Here is a 22,079-nt window from a genome sequence, read left to right as displayed (position 1 = left end):
TCATTGTATCACCCAGCAGGGTAGTTTAGCAGATACTCTGTCTTCTAGTCAACACTTTAATTAGTATTGTGTTGTGGAGAAACAACAGCTTCTTATTTCCTGTCAACATGGCCCTCTGGGCTACCAATTAATAAAAACACCTCAAAGATTAGGTTCTCACCACTGCAGTGCAACGACTTCTAGATGTGACTCTGATTACAGCAGAGATCACAATGAAGGCAACTAAATGTGTGCAATGTTCTGATCTGACCGCATGCTGTTCATTGACACAAAAAATAATGTCTAGAAACTCTCTAAAAAAAATCTTCACAGCTGAGTTTGTTGTTGAGGGCACGATAGATCTTTGGAACACCATATGAACAGCGGCGTGGTCTTATGAAGTAATCTGAAATATGTCGCACACCGCTGCTCTTCCATACTAATGCCGCTGTGCCAGCGTGACGCTACATCACATAATAAGCAAGGGACATGCGGCCTCACAGCTGTATGCTATGGTTTACCATCAGCCAAGTGAGCTATTAAGTCATGTGTCTGTGTGTGCAAGTTAAACTTATGAGCCTTCGATATTCTACCAGGCCGGCTAAAAGATTGAGAGTGATTCTACGCCGCTTCCTGCGGAGACCTCACTGCTTGGGCAAAGTTACAGACATGTTACAACATCCACTGTGGGGTGAAACGAGACCTGGTTTCCATGCCAACAGCCTTCGTCCACATATGGCTGTTGCTTCCTGGCACAGAAACCCATTTATATTCAACCCAATCAGCATGAGGAAGTTATTGAAAATAATCAGGCCAGATAGTGACCACTAGTATTGAGTTGAGATGAGACAGAGGTGGAGGAAGTGACAGTAACGGGAACAAAAAGAGGACAAAATAATAAATCTTCCTTTATTTTTTTCTCAGCAGTGATCTTCAGGGACAATCCAACTTTGTTTCCATCTAGAACAGCTTACAGGAATATGTGTGGAAATAAGTGCAGATCCACATCCTCCTATGTACTGTAGCTTCAGGGGCTGGCGCATACTGTATGATAAGCAAACAAAATGTTTGGTTTTGGTCTTTTCATGGGATTTGTTGACAGCAAGAAAAATATATAGAACATCCCCAAATTCATCATTGAAGGCTGTTGATATGAGCATACTATATCTACATTCACTCTTATAATGTTTTGTATATATGTTGTATGTGTACACGAGAGTGTTACTTACTTGATCACGCATTTGTCTTTTTTTGTTAAAAATGAATTCATTGTTTTACAGATTTTCACCAAAGATAACACAGAATGGTTATTTGATTGTACATTGGAGGCGCTGCGATTCTTGTAAGCACATTTGAGGGGGATGGCTACTGAAGTGAACACACAGAAGCACTTAAGACTGCTTCTCTTATGTCTTGGGGCACAATGGCTGTTCAAAGCTAGGCCAAGCGTTCAATACACGCTGAAGCCCAAATATTTTCAGATCCATAGATTTGTTTCGCTGAGCTGCATCAAAAGAGGACCACATCCAGGGCAAAGAGAACATTACTTCGATGTGACAGCAGGCTGTTTACTCCAGTGCCTCATACCCCCCTTGGCCTCAGTACTGGACTGGGAGTCTCCTTGTATTGATTGAAACCAAACTAAGTGGTCTAATCCTTGCGTGCCAGCACAGTAGGATGGGACAAAATTGTCTGCTGTACTGCCTGTCTGCCTGAGTGCTTTTATCTACATCTTAAATCTGGAGGAACATCACAGCGGAACTGAAACACCACTGCCCTATTTTGTGTGAAAAGGAAATTCTAGGAACACACCTGAATATTTACAGACTTAACTGGGGCAAAACTTTACTCATGTGAATTATATTATGCTATTCTTGACTAATTTGACTACAACAATTTAGACACTGGAGACAAAAATTGTAGTAAAATTGGTATTGCTACTGACAGCACTGATGTATACTACTGCACTGTCATGATGCTATTCTGTAACTTTAATTGACTGCATCAGTGTTCAGCGGTTGCAGCTTGTGCTTATTGTCACAGTTTTATTTTTTTTTTAATTTTGTCATGGACGACCCTGATGATATTTATTCTCCTCATCACATTTTGATTTCGAGCTGTATTTCCTGTTAGGAAGAGCATCTCTTTACTACAAACATGTCACGAAAACACAGTCTGTGGATTGTTTTTCTCTTTTTGTACCTTTCTTATATTTCCTAGATTTTGAGTGTCTTCTTAAAATATTTATTCTTGCTTTTTGAAGTGATGCAACAAACATGTCAGTGTGAGAGCTACATGGTAGCTGTCTTTTAGACCACAAGAAGAGGAGGCACATGACAGAAATAGGGTCCTTCTACTTTCTTCTGTGTGCTCTAGAAAAATCAGACCAAAGTACAATGCAGATCATATAGTAGATAACAGCCGGGGGCCCAGACGGACTATTCTCGAGGTACAAAGACACAAGAATGAGATATGACTCAGACACATTAGGAATCAAGTGGGATGAGTTCGTCTTTGGCCCTTGGGCAGGGACGATGGAGACTAGACCCACACACAATCTTCATTGTTGATACAATATTGACATGGCACTAATAGCTCTGGCTATAGGACTGGGTGGAAGAGCAACCAGGCGAGACTAAAATTGCGTGAAGGCCAGGCATACCCCTCGCTGTAGCCTCTTCTCGACCCACTTAAGGTCAACAGCAAACACCATTCTGTTTGTCTCTGTGCATTACCCTCAGATGCTTGACCACTGCAGGCAAACTCCCTCAGGATGTCTAGACTGAAGTTTAAGTCCCACAAACACAAACACAAGCATGGCATCCAAGCCAGCTTCTGAATGAAAACTAGAACACTTTTTTCAAGCCCCAGTGGACCTTACAGAGAAGACAAAATGCAATATGGCAATATTAACTCACTCTAAGCTTGGGAGGAGGCACTGGGAATGTCTGCATGGTGACGCAGAAAAGCACCGATGACATCACAACACATAAATACATACAGTTTGTATTGCTTGTCTAGGGTAATAGCTAATATGTGTTCTACATGCCAATTTATTCCTGCTGGCATGAAAAACTGCTTGTAGTGATGAGACCAAATGCATGCTTTCACAACAGTCCTAAATCATTACACATGCATGATACATGAGAGAAATCTGATTCATCTTGGCCACTGAGCTTTATATGCTTTGTGTTTTTTTTTCCTTTTGCAGTTACACTGACCGTAGGTATCCAGTGGGGATAATTGGTTCTATAAATACAAATCTAAGACACCGTGTCCGTAGTTCATTCTAAACAAGTACTGGCGTATTACTGGGATGAAGTGTTGGGGAGATGATGATCTAAAGATTGTTTTTATATCGGTGTCGTCATTTCGCCGATCATTCTGAAGGGAAAGGTGCAATGCTTTACTGAAAAGTTGAAATACTTTTATCATAACACACTCAAAGCACAGTCAGAAAATAGTGAGCTGTTCTGAAAAATTAAACCCAGTGCAAAATATGTGTCTACATGCACTTGCAATACGCTCTCTGTTGCGGAAAGGTAGAAAAAGCCATGTGAAGATACTCAAACAAAAGCTGAACCACATCACTGATTGGTAACCAAATACATGATTTCATCCTCTCTTTTACTAAAAGATACTTTTTTTAACATGGGGTATCAAAATTGTATCTGAAAGAAGGAAAACAAATCACTGGATGATCTCACTGATGCTCTTTCTCTTCTCTTTCTTATACAATTTGTTGGTCCACATCCCCCACAGGACAAAACAGTTGGAAAGCTGCATGTGTTGAAAGGATTTAAAGGACTCGCCACTCAACTATGCTCATTTCCCAAACACTTCTCTTAATTTCCCCTGCTCACTATGCCAACTCACTGATAACCAATTTCTCTCTGTATAGCTGAAGACCTCAGGAGAAAAAAATATCATTTAGAGAGCCATATGTTTGGTAATTTTGTCTAAGTATTTTACGTTAATTTGAGCTGATTGTAAACTATCAAATACTGAATAACAAATAAGCAATTAGGAAAATATACAGCATTTCAGATTACATACCCTTGTTCACTTTTGGTTAAATTATATAAACAATACACAATACATATGCATATATATTTAAATCAAATGAAAATGTAAGAACAAATGTGTTTTTTTTTTTCAGTCAAAACCACATCATCATCTCATCTCACATCATCATCTTAAAAGACATATTCCCAAAGGAAATTCTAAGAGCTGCTATCTGTCTTTGACATTGATTCTTAAAGATTTACTAGTTCCTAAAATAGTAATTGACAATGTATTAACAAAATCATAAAACACAAAAATAAATAAATAAAACAAAATTGAGTGCACTATAGCTGAATTTCGTGATTGAATATTGTACAAAAAACAGCTTGATAGTGGATTTACAGGGAACTGCACACAATAATATACAATATTCAGCACAGAATGATTTACATGTTGAATTTACTTAAGCTGATCACTGAGACAGTATTGTTCTTTCAGATATTATATTAGTTCACTTCTGAATTGTGACTGACAGCCATTCAATGCACCCTGGCTGTAAATGTTATGGGGCCAAGGGCTGTGAAATGGAGTTTTTCTCCTTGTAAGAAGGAAGGGTGCCAAGACTACCCACTAGAGAAATATCTGGAAATACAGTGCGCTCCCCATGTAAGTTGCTTTCTCGGAGACCCATTGCTCTGTTGTAAATTGCCTGCATTTCAGCTTATGCAAATATATCTGGTAAAAAGTGATATTTTCCTCAGAGTTGCTTCTCTCGTTCTTTTGCCGCTCCCTCCTCCTCTATCCCCATGACAATCCATCAACACAGATAAAACCCAACCATCTCCAGCTTCATGTTTTTTTTTCTACTCATAGATTTTCCTTGGCAGAGTGAGGCTGTCTTGCATCACTATTCTGAGGACTAGTTCAGTTCAGTGAAAGAGATTTCTTGGAGAGTATGTTTTTTATGGTTACATATTGCATCTCGTGGGCCTACGCATTGATCCGTCCTATTGTTTTGTCAGGTCAGCAGGCATAATGAGACTAACTACAGTAACTAGACTCAGCAGGTATAGAGCACATTTACTCAGATATAATATATGCATACATATCCTGTGAGCCACTCTGCTCCCAGTGCTGTAAATGAGCTCTATGGGTCTGCTAGAGATGAATATGTATGACAGGAAGAAAGAGAAAAAAAAAAAAGTTCCAAACTGCATTTTTTCTTCCTTTAATGCACAAGGAAGGTTCATGAGGAGTTCATCAAAAATATCCCTCATCACCTCCAGCACAGCCCTACTCCTCTGTTGATACAAACACAGTCTGAGGAATGAAAGGGAGAGTAAAATGAGCCGAGAATGGCTGAGATCAGGACGAGCTACATAGGCGTTGCCTGGTTTGGGCATTTGGGGCTGTAGCCGCGAAGATTTCTTCTTAAGCCCCAAATAATTCTCTACTTTTAGCGGTTTGTCACTAAAGAAGATGGCAGTGTTGTATCAGCGAACAGAACGGAGGCAAGACCAACCAGAGAAGGTTTACAGGAAAATACGTGGAAATACTCGTGCCTTATTGGCTGACAGGTCTCTGTCCATCCTTCAGTTGATGGTGTTACTATGCAACACAGTCAGTCAGTGTGAGGACAAAAATGGATATACCAAGATTTTTTACCGGTAAAGGGGTTGGAGCTCAAGCAGTGGCACAAACATCCTCTAATGAGGAAAAAAAGTTGCCATTGCCTTTGTTCTGTCCTCTTCACACTCTGTAGTGTCTTTGACAGGCAGCTAAACGCCTTTCCAATCAACGTTGATAGAAAGGGTGAAACTAGACTAAATAGAAAAACCCATGTTACCTGAGTTACATGAATCCAAATAGACCCTAGTTAGACCTACTAGTTAACAAAGTTGGGCTAAGAAGAATCAATGATTCTGCTCAATTTAACCAGATATTATAATTTTAAAAAGACAGAATTCAGTCATTGTCTTCATTTTTCCACAGGTAACAATATTTTCTCATGTTTTACTACCTGTGCCACTGAGGTGGGAATTGTGGTTCATATCAAGTAGGTCAATCAGCAATGACTTTGCAACCAAATTATGAAAGTTTACTCAGTCACTTTGAATAGTTAGCCATTTTCAACTCTCATTTGTGAAATTGCCATTGTTTTATGGGTTTTGAGGATTTTCCATCATGTAGGTGTAGTAATAATGGTAGTAGGTGTCTCATATAACGCTCATTTTGGTTTGAGACATTCGAATGGCTGGAATTTTCCAATTATATGGTAAATCAAATCCAAATGCTTCCTTCCTTTTCCAATTTTCACATTTTTTAAGCAATGTGTAGCCCTGACATGCAAGAAAAATAAAAAAAAATACATGGAATCAGTCTATTTAGAAGTACGTTTTTAAAAGGTTTTTGATGGAGAAGAATCTGAACTCAGCCCCTGATTGTTAACAGTCCAGTCAATGCCCCCGACAAGCTACTCTCGAGCACACGTCATGTACAGAAGAATCCTTTAAGTGTTATCATAGGCAGCAGGTATGTTCAGTGTATAAGGCTGCATGGGAATCTATTAACACTTTTTGTTGATGACAAAAGATGGGGTCTTATCAAGCTGGTAGAAGTGACACAGAATGCATTAACATTTATGGTGCTCTCTCTTCTGCTTTTGTGTCATCTCCAGAGTGCCCACTCTGTTCTTTTCTCCTTAATGCAGTTCAGCACTTTGCCCATTCACCCCTTACTGTGTGAACCACCGCAGAAGAAAATAATGACCAAACAAAATCCCCTGTGCATGTTTTGCATAAGAAAGTAGCCAATTTTCTAAAGGTGTAGCAGACATTAGCGTTGTTCTCTCAAAAGCAACATTAATGACACAAAATCCCTCAAACCGAATTCCCATTTAAATGTCTTTAAGAGAGATTAATATCACATAACTTTTAAACTGCATCTTGTGGCTCAAAGTTTGTGAGAATTTTTATGGTGTATGTGATGTAATTGGTACTGGTCAGTGCATTGCTCATCAACAGAAGGCATTCTGGAGAAATTGTAGAAAACATTAAGTGCATCTTTTTGTTGCTGTCTTTTTTTTTTTTGCTTGTTTGACTTGATGTTTTATTTAGCAGAACACAATGTTTGTTGCTCCCTCTAGTGGTTCATCTCTCAAACTTTAAAGAGCTTTCACTGAACAGTCAGCCAGATGTCACATTATGAGCAAGTTTCTGCCTGACAGAGTCTCAGCAGTTCTCAGCTCGCTCGGTGAAGACATTAAACATTCAAAGCAGAGCTACTGAAATAAAAGCAATGTCAAGATGTATTCTAATAGACCGAGTTACAATATATCAATCACAAACAGTTGATGCTGTTTGGGCCATAACTTTGATCTAAAAGTTTAGAAAGCAAATGCGTCATATTGCTGGCAAAACTTGTGCTTCTTGAGGACACAAATATAGCACGCAGTCAGGAAACAATAATGAGCTGGAATACGGATGCTGTGTGAAACCATGGGATAAAAATGGCTCTGCTGTTGATGATAACACCCACCTTTAAACATCTGACACCAAGAGTTTCCTGGACACATTTAATTAGCTTAACAGATGGAAAGAATTACGCATCCAATGCAGTGAGATGAAATGAAATGTGATTTGAATGAAATGAAAAGACCCATCATCTGTTATTATGGAGAGGCCTCACAGGGTATGACAAAATGCATGTTTACTATGTACTTGTCGGACTCAAATAAAATAATTATAAAAAAAAAAGAAGCAAAAACTTGTTGTACTCAGAGAGTTAAGAGGCAGGAGCTGGAATCTTACCGTCATTACACAGAGGTCCTCCAAATGTCGTCATGCTGCAGTCACAGCTGAAACCCTCCCACTGCTGGAGGCACACACCCTGGTTGGCACAGGAGTCCTCTTGGCACGTAGTGCTGGGACCTAAGCATGGAGACAAATAGCGACAGGGTGAGCAGACTCTGATAATACAAGTAAGTAGTCTGTAGCCTGACTATAGTAAAATTAGATGGCACGCAAAACAACACAGCCTTTTGCGAATGGAATTAAGCATATACAGAACAAATACGCATATGCTATGCAAATACACTAACAGCAGTGCATTTAATCATATTCTTTCTACAGAACTGTCCAGATTGTCAGCTGCCTGCCTGAACCCTCTGTGAATTTATTTGTATTCAGAATACAGAGACAAGCAAACATCACTCATGGACAAAAACAGCATAAAAAAAAAAACATCTGAGGTATTGAAATAAGTTCAAATAATTTTAATGCTTGGATTAAACCGCCATTAGAAATTTATGTTTTTTATTTTTTACATTTAAGAAGGTAGAATACAAAATGTTAACTAGAAAGGCAGGCATTTAGTTACATCTGGCTTCAACATGTAGAGAAGCGTGTGTTTAAAATGTGTCTTGATGTGATGTTACTTGATTATATTTCCACCATAAACAGTGAACACTGCAGTCCAGATTTCCTTTCTTTCTCTTTCTTTTCTCCAAACTGTCAACCGTTTGTTGAGATGGCTTGTGTGAGCAAGATGCATGTTATTACCAGCTGTGAATGGGGAGCATAAGACAACTCAGTTCTTTAGCAGAAGGGCCCCCTGACTTACCCCTTTGCTTTTAAAGTAGCCTGAAAAGAAGCCATGTGACATTTTTTCAATATGTGTTTACAGTCATGCGTTTAATCTTCTTGTTTGTGCTTCTATCCTTTCTGACATCCCATCAATCAGCTGGTCAGTCTGAGCCAATGTGCAGTAAGGATGCAGCTGTACGGACTGTATCGTCTGACTGTTGGTGTGACAGTGATGCTGAGCTACTTAAGCTGTTGGAGGAATGTTAGTGGAATGGAAAAAGGTTAGTATGGATGAATGCTGGCAAGTTATTATCATTGTTTAAAAAAAATAAATCAAAAGTTAATCATATTTTATTTAATTGCAGTATTATATTGTAGTAGGATTATACTCTGACCACTTTTATTATTTTTGCTGATTATTAATCAGGACATTTGCACTGCACTTATGACAAATGAGCGTCATATAATGACACATCTACTCCTACATGCATGAATCTATCACTGCCCATTTCATAGTGTAGACTCATTATAATTACAAGGACAATGTGCATATTTATTTGTGAGATTTTAAAAAGATGTTGCTCAACTGTTTCATACAGGCATATATCACAATCTCCTCCTCATATGCTGTCTTTTTTTCTGATTAATGTGTAGCCGCAGCCGCCGCTGCTCACCCTTTGGAGTAGCTATGGTAACTGGCTAATAGTTTAAGCATTTGCTGTAGCCCACTCAAGGCTGAAAAATGCAAAATGCAGTACATACTGTACATTTTGCTGTTGGAAACACGTACATAATGACAAATGTTTCAAAAATACATCCATATATACATATCAATTTGACTTGCGTATAACTACATGGTACGTTAATGATTTGATGAATCTTTCACATCATAATCTAATGTGTCATAAATATAATGTCCTAATTTAACTTGACTTGGCTTATGAGTAAACAATGGCACGACAGATGTGTAATAGCATACTTGTAAATATGTGTAGATAAAATATCACAATTTGAAACAAATGAGATGTAAAATCATTTATTTTTAGTTTTCATTTATGTAAATGTAAAATATGATATAAAGGATAATTAAATTCAATTTGTAGTTAATGTTTATTACAAATTCAGTAACTATAATGTAGTTATATTACTATTTATTATCAAAATGCATCTGAATTAACTTAAATTATTGGCCAGTGGTGCTATTTGTTTTTCAGCATGTTGTTAAATCATAAAAGACTGAAGAATGCTGTTAAACATACAGTTCCTATTTACAAATGTAGTGATAGAGTGCTGAAGATTATAACAGGAACATGACACTGGTGAACATGGGACTTACTGAATCCCATGTGAAACATAAAAAAAATGATTGATGTTTCAATAAAAAAAACAACTATTCTTTATCAGAAATTCATGCAGAAGAAAACATGTAATATGTTATGAGGACTATAATAAATCATGCAAAACTATAATATAGCTCACATGTGGTGTATGTTCACAAAAATGTGGGGGAAACAAACATAACAAAGCAAACGTAACATAGCAAAAACCAAAGTTATGTCCAATAAAAACAACATACAATGTGTGAGTGCAAATCAAAATGTGAGCCCCATAGACTTTGATACAAGATGGTAATGGTCCTTGTATTCCTATGGGACTGAAGCCCATTCCGTACGGCAGGTGGGTGAATGGCAAACTAGGCAGTCATCTTGCTCAGGGAGATGTGGAAAGTGTAGAGGTAGAGACTTTGGAGAGGTGTGGGGGGGGGGGGGGGGGGGCAGAGGCATTGCAGATGCAAAGGAGGGGGGGAGGTGGGGGAGGGTATCAGACTCCGTATCAAACAGACAAAGCTATCTACCTTGCAAGTCAGCTTTCATCAATGCAACTTTTGTCAGCGAAATAATAGGAAAGGAAAAGGCAAAGTATACCAGCTGTTAGTAAAGCACCAAGTCAGAGATGGAACAACAGAAACACAGACTGTTGAAGCAGGAGAGAGAGAGAGAGAGAGAGAGAGGATTGAGGTGGATTGTTTGTCCTCAGAAAGAGCCAGAAGGGGGAAATTGTATTGTATAATAGAGGCCAGGTTAAGCCAAACTGTAACAGCAACTACTCTCAAACTGGCATCAGTGATATGAAATAAAAATGTGCAGTTATTAAGTCATTATTACGGAAAGTGGATATGCTTTATCCATTCTGTTCAGTAAAATTTAAAGTGATAGAGAAACTACTTCCTCTCATGCATATTTTGAAATGGCCTCTGCTTTATTCAGTACTATCAGCACCTATTCTACCTACTGACTCCATCACCACTATTCAATAAATGTGTTATCATAGGAGCCATTTTCCATTGAGAGCGAACATTGATTGTGTGGCACAAAATGAAAACAGCAAGTTTGACAGAACCGCACAGGGTGCTGAATTTGATTACATTTGTAATGTTGGAACATGAAAAGTTGCGTACTCAATAGAAGAGAGTGGATGAATTGCGAAATTAAACTAAGTGAGTGACGTTGAAAAATAAATCAAATATTGTCTCTGGATGTGGTGCACACATTAGACTGGGCAAATGATATTCATGCATGCAACAAAGGCTTCATACATAATTCAAAAGGATTGCTTCTGGCAAACTCTCAGATCCAGCAAGCATGCATAGAGCAAAACAGAATGGGGATAAAATGGGAAATAACACTGGCAGTACAAATATGGCAGAGAGAATAATCAGATTATGGCCAAGTGAAACAGAAATGATTGCCTGTGGAGAAGTGTCGGAGCTTGATGCATTCTAACAGAATACTAACACACTTTATGGATGGTAAATTATGTGCCACAGGTTGGCAGAGTGGTTGCCTTGGTGGGTGTGTTTTACAGTGTGTGTATGTGTATGCGTGTGTCCTTGTCGGACAAGCATGAGACTGAGAAGACTGAGCAGCGATACAGTACTTTGTGACATGGTGTCACAGTGACCCCCCTAGGATAGTTTTGTTTATAGTGAGGGGAAACCAGAATGAAGAGAATTAAAAGAAAGCTTTCCTGACTATCATTGAGATAAGAGTCCATAACAGACCGTCTTCCTTTTTAAGCATCTATCAATAATAAAACTAAGAATTTCAGTGTGACCTTGTAAACTCTCAGGGAAAAAAAAAAAATTACTTTTGACAGCAACGGGTCACCGACAGCTGAGTCTAAGAGGGAGCTGGGAGACTACTCACCTTCACATCCTCTCTCTATCTGCCCCACACAGTCCAGAGCGTCTGACATCAAGTCTGGGAGCCGCCCATTCAGATCCACTGATGCCAGACAACCTTGAAAACCCTCTTTGGCATGCACCAGTTTAGGTAGCTCCTTGTACATCTCCTTAGCCACCCCACCAACATAAAGGTTACCTGTACAGAATTGAGAAATATGACAATACTGACCCCTAGTGGAAATAAAAGATGTTACCTAACAGAACATATGCATGTTACAGTACTTTAAAGTCTTGAAAAGCACATGATTTTGGACTATCCTTATTATTGTCAGTCCTTATTGTGTTGTGTGATTTGCGTAGACATTTATTTGCACATATCAATATTATTTTTTTCATGCCCCAATGAGGAATTTGTCATCTACTTTGTAATTTGTCACTAGCAATCTTTAATAACAATACATTCCAACATTGTCCCCAGTTGAGCTCTAATTATGCCAATGTTGTTCCAGTTAGAGATGATTCTTTCAAATAATTTTTATCCCAGGTGGGTCTGCTAAGCATGAATGGTCTTTTCTATGAACTCTCTGCTTCACACACACAGTTACTGTTGGCTGCTGAACAGATGGGGTTGGGTACCTTGCTCAAGGGCACCTCAGTGGTGGAAATGATGTGAGAGAGCCAGGTGCTGCTGGCCTCCAGCATCACCGTAAGGAATCTGGGAGTTATCTTTGATCATCATATGTCCTTTAACTCCCACATAAAACAAATTTCAAGGACTGCCTTTTTTCACCTACGTAACATTGCAAAAATCAGGCACATCCTGTCTCAAAAAGATGCAAACTAGTCCACACTTTTGTTATTTCTAGGCTGGATTATTGCAATTCCTTATTATCAGGCTGCCCTAACAAGTCTCTAAAGACTCTCCAGCTGGTCCAGAATGCAGCTGCCCGTGTACTGACAAGAACTAGAAAAAAACATGATATTTCTCCCATTTTAGCTTTGCTGCACTGGCTTCCTGTAAAATCCAGAATAGAATTTATAATCCCTCTCCTCAACTACAAAGCTATTGATCAGGAACCATCATATCTTTAAGAGCTCATAGTACCCTATTACCCCACTAGAACAACTTGGTCCCAGAATGCAGGCTTACTTGTGGTTCCTAGAGTCTCCAAAAGAAGAATGGGAGGCAGAACCTTCAACTATCAGGCTCCTCTCCTGAAGAAACATCTCCCAGTTTGGGTCCAGAAGGCAGACACCCTCTCTATGTTTAACAGTAGGCTTAAAACTTTTCTTTTTGATAAAAACTTATAGTTAAGGCCGGCCAGACTTGTCTTGTGCCAGCTCCTAGTTATGTGTTTATAGGCCTAGATTGACAGGATACTTCCCATTTTGCACTGAGCTCTTCTCTCTTCCTCTCCCTCTCTATCTGTATGCATTCATGTCCCATTAACGTATCTTACTAACTTGGCATGTCCTCTCTCCCGTAGTTTTGTGCTTTCTCGTCTCTCTCCTCTCTCTTCCTGTGGCTTTCTGCAGGTATTTCTGCTACTGGAGCTGTAGAATCTGGATCTGTGATTGCCAGCCACCCACTGCCCCTGTGATCCTGCTCAACACCAACTCCTACAATCATCATTATTATTATTGCTATTACTATTCATCTCTATGTGGGACTTTCACTGTGCTATACCCTCTTTCTCTTTCCCTCTCTCTCTCTCTCTGTCTCTCTCTTGCTCTCCCTCCCCCTCCTTCTTTCTTTCTCAACCCAACTGGTCAAGGCAGATGGCCGCCCACCCAGAGCCTGGTTCTGTTCGAGGTTTCTTCCCATTAAAGGGAGTTTTTCCTTGCCACTGTTGCCAAGTGCTTACTCATGGGGGAATGTTGGATCTCTGTAAATGATATTGTCAAGAGTACGGCCTAGACCTGCTCTATATGAAAAGTGCCCTGAGATAACTTCTGTAATGATTTGGCACTATACACTGTATATAAAATTGACTTGACTTGACCTGACTTGACCCCAATAGTATTTTTTTATACTATCAGTCACAAACCAGCTTCTCTCACCTCTAGGCCACTGCTGCCCCAGTTTAATGCAGCCTAAAAATATAAAAAAATACAGTATCCCTACGCACCCTTTAGGTCCAGGTTTTTGGCTCCTGTGGTAGTCTGGGTGGTAATCTTGGTATCAATCTTGACAGTGTGGAGGTTGTTGGTATCCCTGGAGATGATGACATTGTGCCAGTGGTTGTCATTCAGGGGCTTGTTGGAGTTGCCTTTGATCAAGTGGGCTCCATTCCCCAGGTCAGATACGTAATGCAGGTACCTGGAAACGTATATTTAACAACATGAGTGAAGGCAATCACAGACAGAAATGGAAAGAATATGAACATATGGCATTGTAGGTATTACTGTAATTCAAAAATATGCATATATATTATAGACAAGTTTAGAAATGTAGACACTTTTCACCACATTTGAATTGTTATCAAGTGATTAACAGACTGAATACAACAGACTAGAGTGTAAATAATAAAATTACGAAGTAGAAAAAATATAATGAACTTCTGAAAACTGAAGTGAGTGCATGTTGTTGGTGTATGTGTTCAATCGTGTGTAGAAATGAGAGTATCAGACAGTGCAGCTGTTTGAAAAGGGGCTATATAATTGGCAGGTTGCAGAATTAACAAAGGTTCTGGGCTGTGCTGAACAAATTGGTCTTAAATTCTTTGGTCTACAGGCAGTTTATGATTCGCATGCTCATTTTAATTAAAATGTATGACTTTAATGTTTTGCTCACTCAATAATACCTTTAACTTCAGGCATTACTTAAAAGAAGGTCATTCTATGGCTGCATTTTAGCAATAAAAATGCATCCTTGTGTAGTTGATTCCCTTTTATGTCGGGTATTTGTTGTGCCTTCATGAAGATTAAAAAGAACAGTAATAGCTGAAAGCTCTTTAAGTAAATATTCTGGCATAGAGGTGATAAGAAAAGAAGTTGGATTCCCGTTGTAATGGCATAAAAATCTGTCAAGAATTATATTAAGTTTGGAAACGGTCATATAGTATGAAGAGCTGCATTATTAAAACCTGAATCCATTTATATGGAGATTCTTACATAAACATCTTGCTTCACTCATAAAACTAATTCAATGTAGTTTAAAGCTTTCTGCTTTTCCTATTTTCCGGTCTTTCCACCTGGTGTCAAACAGGTGTGTCCTACAAATAAGGTAATGTGTGTGAAAAGAGAAAATCAGTATATTTACTGTGACACAGTGTGACAGCAGCCACAGGTGAACAAAAATAAGGGGGTCACCTACACCAAATCAAACATCTTCTACGGGTGATATTGTTTGTTTGACAAGGGTTCTTTTGCCATGGCAGTGCAAAAACCCCACAGTAGTGACTACTGCACCAAATAGGGAGTCAAATCTACTAAAAAGGGAAGAAAATGTCTGAGGGATTACTATTTTAGGGCCCAAAAAGCCCAATTAAAGTGCTTGAAGATATAATAGAATCAATAAAGCTGATATTTTGTGAATGTGACCAGATGTACTGTAGAATTATCAGTCAAAGCTTCTGCATTCATACTTGAGGTTGGTATCCACTTACCCTTTGACCAGCTCCACCACAATGAAGTCATTTCCATCCCCACTGTTATACAGGATGAGGCCATCAGAGGAGGTGGTCTTAAACTGAAAGAAAAGGTGCATGGAGTAGTAGGCCTGCAGAGTAGTGAGGGTCACATAGCTGGAGCGTGACTTGAAGGTGACAGGGTCAGCAATGATGTTCTTGAAGCCAATCATGGCATTGAGCTCACAGTAATCAATGTCACCATTTTTACAGAGGTCTATGTAGGCCATGCCATTGAAGGAGAGACTCTGGAGGTGGCCAATGAAGTTGGACGGCACCATGGACATGAAGCGCTTCTCTGTCACTATGCCCGTCTCAATGTTATGGAACTCCAGTTGGGTGTGGTCACCTGCCATTTGACCTTTGATCAGCAGAAGGGGGAAGGGAGAAAGGGTGTTATTTGGGGGGGAGGGACAATTAATGAAGCGATGATTTGTGGGTCAACTACACATCTTCTTAAAAATGACAGTAACACCATAGGATGTCGATGAAGAAGCCTGATATTAATTTCAGAAAGAAACATAAAAAAAAGTAAGTAGCACTCCAGTTATTACATTTAAGATGTGCAAGCACAACACAACTATTACTATAATAAATGAATAGATGCAAATTTATTTTAAGATGTTTTGTCTTTTCCTAAGTTTCATTTTTCTGTTTAGACTGTGGTCAAAACATTAATCACCAAAACTTGCTATTCTCTTGAGGCTGTTGCTATGTAGACAAGTACAAAATGAACATAATAAATGTCTTGAAATAAATCACAATGTTTTCAAATTTTGTATCTGCTGACAAAAAACAAGGCACAACAGTTTCCATATCGTACCATTAACTACAATAGGATACACTTTTTACTGAGTATTAGATTTTATGGTCATCAAGTCATCTTAACCGAACATTATTTTATTAGAGGGCAAGTTTTATATTTTGCAAATCGAATGTAATAAAATAAGATAAGCAAAATATCAAACCCACCCACCATTCTCTCTTTTGTCTGTAATAGAACATGTGTCTTACCTAGAACATGACAGCCCAACAAGTGTAATGGAAGATATACAATTACAGGAGAAAAATACTACTCAGTTACAGGAATGGAGTTTGAGAAGTACCTTCCACAGGCAGCAGATCATCTACGGTCAGTTTCAAACTCTTGCCCCTCCTGAACACACGTACTGTGTGCCACTCATTATCGTTCAGATTCTGACCCGCAAAAATAGTCTCTGGACCTTTGCCTGCAGGACAGTCCAAACAACGGTTAACACACACGCATGCATAGACACTGCATACATAACAGACAGGCTGAGAGACAGCAGATATGAACAGAATCAGAGAGAGAGGAGGGACACAGTGGATGGGTTAAGTAGTTTGTAAGAGGCAGAAAACATTAAGGTAAACATAGCTAATGGTCCATAAAAACACATCATTCTGACTTGCATTTGCTGCGCTGATCGCACCATTAGATAGGGCGTCACATTTCTGAATTCTCACTGAACACCATTTTCCTCGATCCAAGAGCAGAGAGGAAGTAATCAGGATGTCACATTATTATTACCAACAGTATTCACACTAAGTGTTTTGCTGTAAATATATTACATCTGTTGTTTTAGTTAACTAAAGAAACAAGGGCAAATTATACTTTTCTGTAGATTTTTTCTCTGTAGACTTTTCATTTCTTTGGAGTTTTTTCTCATCTCTATCATGCCACTTGGTGGCAGCAAATAACCACCAAAAGGCTACAACAGAGCGAGGCTCATAAAAAACTGAGCATCGCTCTCCATCTTGTTTACCTGCGACAGTGCAACCCAGTATTTGATTTCTCTCATGTCCTCCACATGAAATGAAATAGTAATACAGAAAGAAATACTTGCATAATGGAAACAGTGTGCTTGGCTGTGAAAAGAACCCTTTTAAAGCAAAACAGAGAGGCTGATGTCCCTGGAAATCCAGTCGTACAAAAGCGAGGAAATACAGAATGTGATTTTTATCAGAACCCTGGAAAATAAATGAGTGTTTTGGAAAAGCAGTAGGTATAGTAGCTGGTAGCTGATACTGTTAGTAGTCTTATGGAAACTGAATGTTCTAATTATTCAGTCATGAATGCTTTGATTAAATCCATAAATAATACCCAATGGCCATTTAGCTGAATAACATTTAACTAACAACATTGCAGGTCTTTGATTCATTCCTTAACTGAATCCTAAAACCAGCATTTTAATATTACATGAACTGTGTCACTGCTAGCAGGCAGTAATTGAAGTGTCACACAGAATCACGGTGGCAAAAACCTCAAGGAGAGATAATCAAATTTAGAATCACAGATAAATCAGAGCAACTGCACAGAATCTCTGTGATCTCACAAGCAGAGAGAGAGAGAGAGAGAGAGAAAAAAAAAAGAAAATCGCTGCAAGATGCACTTCTGCATTTAGAAATTCCAACATTGGTCCAATTGGGGCAACACATTATTTTTTCATGCTGCCTCCACCTCAGAGGATCTCTGAATTTCTATATAGCTCCAATGTTCCCCTGCTGGGCACACATAACCAAACAGGCCAATGAGGGCGTGCCACTGTGACAGTATTAAAATCCCCAGGCTCCGGATACCTTGCCCACTGTGGGGCGCATTTCAGATGGGTGCCAGGTTCATTCCCCTGAATCCATTTATGGCTATTTATTTCTTCCTTTTCTGCAATCTTCAAAGCCCCGATGCAATGTGTATGCAAATCTGAGGGTGCCAAAGTACTGGGACACACTCAATCTCAGAGGCACAGTTCTGCTTTGTAAGCATTAAACACCGGGGCAGGATTGAAACCAGACGACTGGCGAGGGATTAAGGAGGAGAGATAGGAAATAATGGGATGGAGTTGGACTTGAAAGCATGCTTGATCTTTGCCTTCCATCATCCTGTCCTTGTTGCTCTCCAAGGAGGGAAGAAAAGGAAGGGGAAAAGAGGTCATTCGTATTAAGCAGCACATTCCTCCATAACATTCACTACTGTAGGGCCTGGGTTTACGCCTGTAGCGCAGTCTGTGGCCTAAGCCGCCAGCTGTTGGACAGACATGAAGGGCCTTTAGTCCGCGGTGTGCCACGTCCAGCCATCTCTAGTGCCCTCACTGATGGTGATCTATCTGCAGTGATGGATCTACAGTGATCTCTCCCTGCCTCATTGACTTCAGGCCCAAGGGAACAGAGGAGAAGTGTGGCACAGGGCAGCATGAGAAGATGTGATTATCCAGTCAATCAGCTCTGGCTGGCTGGATGACAAGCCAGATACTGGTGCTGCCTGCCCCGACACTGTGACTCACCCAGGTGGAGGAAAGAGGGACTCGCTGACCAAGCAGCAGGCCGCTACTACTGGATTACCGTCAAAACAGACATCAAAGTCAGTGCACATGGTAAGGAAAGCTTAGCAGGCCATGCTAGGTGACCTGCTTGTCAAATCAATGCCTTGCTAACTGAAAACCCACCGTGAAAATGTTTGAGCAAGCAGAGGTTAAGTAGTGTTAAAACAATAAATGGAGGCAATCAATACTAAACTGCAGTTTCGTGTTATTTACGTTTATTTGTTCTATAAACTGAGAACCCTTGGTACTGAAAGAGTTGAAAAGATGGCTCGATGTTAGAGCCATCTCATTACCGAAACTGAAGTATTTTTAGCAATGACTGCATAAACATGTCATGTTAATGTTTACTACCTGCTGGCTTGACAGCATGAAGCAACTATAGGGAACGCTCAGTGTTTATTCATAGCTTTTAATTTCAGTCGCTAATGTTTGTTACAAGAACCACTGAGGAAACATGTTAGCCTCTATGTGAAACTAATTGATCACCATCATAAAGAACATCATAGTAATTACTCATTAATTTCAAGAACTTTACTTTTCTTTTCCCTTCACTGGTCTGCACACAGAAACTTCAAACAATATGGTAAAGTTCTGATTTATTTGGTATGAAGTATATCACATGGATGCCTGAGTTTTAACTGAAAATATGTAATTCAATGTGGTAATGATTTGTATAATCATCATTCCCTAAATAACAGATGGGATCTGCTTGATACATTCCATCATTTGTTTTCAATGATTTTATCTTTCCTCATATAAAGGAGAGCACCACTAAACTGTATTACATCAAAGCTTGGGGGAATACTTGATTCTTAGAGACTTTAATGTTTCCATGATGTTTGTTTATAACATGTCTTCACTTAAATCTTTATTCTAATTGTCTAGAGGGTGTACATTTTTACATACAAATACCAACTAAAGTTATGTCTTTGGCTGATAAGCAGGCAGGATGCATTTTATTTATAAAACTCACCCCCAGTGCATCCTTGCTTCAAATCACCCTCTCATTTATCATTTTTGCATGCACAGAGGTGTAATATCCATGTAAAAGAATCCCTTGTAGCTCTTTCACACTAAATAAGTCAAAATCAAAAGATTGATGCATGGATAAGATCAATTATGAGAGAAAAACTGCAGTGAGATGTTGCCCAAGAAGGTCATGGCAAGAATAATCACATAAAGTTGCCCTCATCACGGCATCCCGGCTACACTGTAAATTGTGATTACACTGCAGTTCAGGTTAATGAATAATAGAAGACCAGAATGGCAAAATGACAAAAAAGCCAATCTGTCACGCAATATTTTTAGCTCATATTTTTAGTTTGTTGTCACTCAGTGCCTGTTAACAGTGTTTAAGTCAAAGTGGCAGTGTTTTCTTCAGACAGCTCTGGGCAGCCCCAGGGAGCCTAGGTCCCTAATTGACAGTGATGTGTTCTTTGAGTCGGTGCTGAAATTCTTCATCCACCAAGCTGACCGGAGCTACAGCGCCTGACAAGACACATTAATTAATGCAGAAAAAAAAGAAGACAAAAATAACACAGCGAAAAATAACAACCTAGGACAAAATATTAATTAAATCTAACTCCTAAGTGGAAAGAAAGATCTGCTGTTCCCTACTTTGTCCTCTATTTTACTTAAACATTTACTATATTTAAATATTTATGATCATCTCCTTTGTATGTTCATAGAATCTAGATATATAATATTGTGTGTGTTTTAGTGATGTGCAGAAAACCATTCAGGCTACAGACTTACATGTTAATTTATATATATACACACACATATCCATAAAACAGCAATTATTTCTGCAAATATAATATTGTAGCACATATTAGTAATTTAAGACTTGTGTTTATGGAGAACTAAGGACCTACATTAACAAACTATGTCAAACAGATTCCAGACTCCCTAACATAAGTATAACTTGTCAATATCGAATTCCTTAAAATCAAAAACAAACCAGTGCTGTATAATATTTTGCTTTCCACAGTAAATGAGAAACCAGCCAACCCACATTACTTTGCACTTGGCTGTTTGATGCCAGTATCTAAAGCAATTATTACACTCTACCTACATCTTAAAGATGTTATTTCTGTGGAATTTAGAGCACTTATTCCACCAGCGCTACACTGAATAGGACTACCTTTCCCTTGTCTATTTTATCAAAATGATGAGTGCAACTAATTGAAATTGGAAATCATTAGTAGAGAAAAGAAATAACTAAATATAGAAATAAAACTCAGTCAAACGTATGGCAAATATTAGAATAGGAGCTACTGGTGTTCAGTATGTGCACAGATTACGCCTTCACACTATTATCATAAACCAAGAATGACCTTTTAAAGCATTGGAAGGGGGAATTAGAGCTTAGAGCTTTTTATTTGCATACACAAACAAGGGACGCAATCCAAGATGCATGAACAATGCTATTTAGCATTTAGAAAGGTGTTAAGAAGGGCTGGCTCACAGAAGCATGTCTAGAGGTCACATCATGTGATTCTGTGCGGAGGCGTTTGTTGTGTGAGTCTCCGCTTCTCATCAGACAATGACCTTCAAATACTGTATCACACAAAGACATCCAACACTCATGTTTTCAGGGGAAAACTGCTTGTCCCTATATACAGTACTGTATGTGGAACCGACACTCTATACTCTATCTCTAACAGAGCTTAAACTGTCTCATTTATATTGGTATTTACTGATACTGAGTGTGTCTGTCATTTTAGAACCATTAACCAGGAAGAGGTTTTGTGTATTATGACTCCGGAGAAGTAATTATTAATTCATTACACTTCCTGAATAATAAATGTCAGGGATTTTTACCTCCCAAAATATTGTAATGTAACCTCTTTGTTGAAGCACACAAACACACACACACACACACACACACACACACACACACACACACACACACACACACACACACACACACACACACACACACACACACACACACACACACACACACACACACACACACATATCCGCCATGAATCCCACAACAAGATCTATTCTCTCTACCTCATCCCTTTCTTTCTGCTCTGTGAGGCAGGTTAATGAGAATAATAAAATCACACTCTGTATTTCCTCTGTGCCTTGAATGGCCTCATCAATTTACAACCGGCGCAACATACTGAAGTAGAAAGGAAACAAGAAAAAAAAAAAAAAAATGCAAGGAGGAGACAAGGAAATCATGCATGTCTAAAATACCTGCGTTTAATATCAGTTTGAATTCGTGAGTGAAAAGGTTCGTTAATTAGAAACAACTCGGTGTGTAGAATCACAGCTGACTGCAATATTTGGGTTTGTCATTAATTAAAGCCTCCCTCCTTGTCCTCCCCGCTCATTATTCTCCTGGACA

The 22,079-nt window shown here is 39.0% G+C and overlaps 1 protein-coding gene across 4 annotated transcripts in view; it reads right to left on the bottom strand.

The window, feature by feature from the left end:
• Nucleotides 1-22,079, bottom strand: part of LOC121911346 (neurexin-1a-like) — a 269,413-nt gene that overhangs the window by 122,809 nt on the left and 124,525 nt on the right. For 3 of the 4 annotated variants that reach the window (XM_042432716.1, XM_042432717.1, XM_042432718.1), the window contains 5 exons: nucleotides 16,487-16,609; nucleotides 15,360-15,741; nucleotides 13,881-14,071; nucleotides 11,774-11,947; nucleotides 7,794-7,913 (listed from right to left, as the gene is read on the bottom strand). In XM_042432716.1, coding sequence (XP_042288650.1) covers nucleotides 7,794-7,913; nucleotides 11,774-11,947; nucleotides 13,881-14,071; nucleotides 15,360-15,741; nucleotides 16,487-16,609 — 990 coding nt within the window. Of the gene's footprint in view, nucleotides 1-7,793; nucleotides 7,914-11,773; nucleotides 11,948-13,880; nucleotides 14,072-15,359; nucleotides 15,742-16,486; nucleotides 16,610-22,079 lie in introns of those variants that run through there. The other variant, XM_042432719.1, reaches the window with a different exon arrangement.

The sequence above is a fragment of the Thunnus maccoyii genome, chromosome 14 (assembly GCF_910596095.1).
Source record: "Thunnus maccoyii chromosome 14, fThuMac1.1, whole genome shotgun sequence".
NCBI classification, from domain to species: Eukaryota; Metazoa; Chordata; class Actinopteri; order Scombriformes; family Scombridae; genus Thunnus; species Thunnus maccoyii.
The sequence above is the reverse complement of the archived record's forward strand: the minus strand, read 5'-3'. Positions and strand labels throughout refer to the sequence as shown.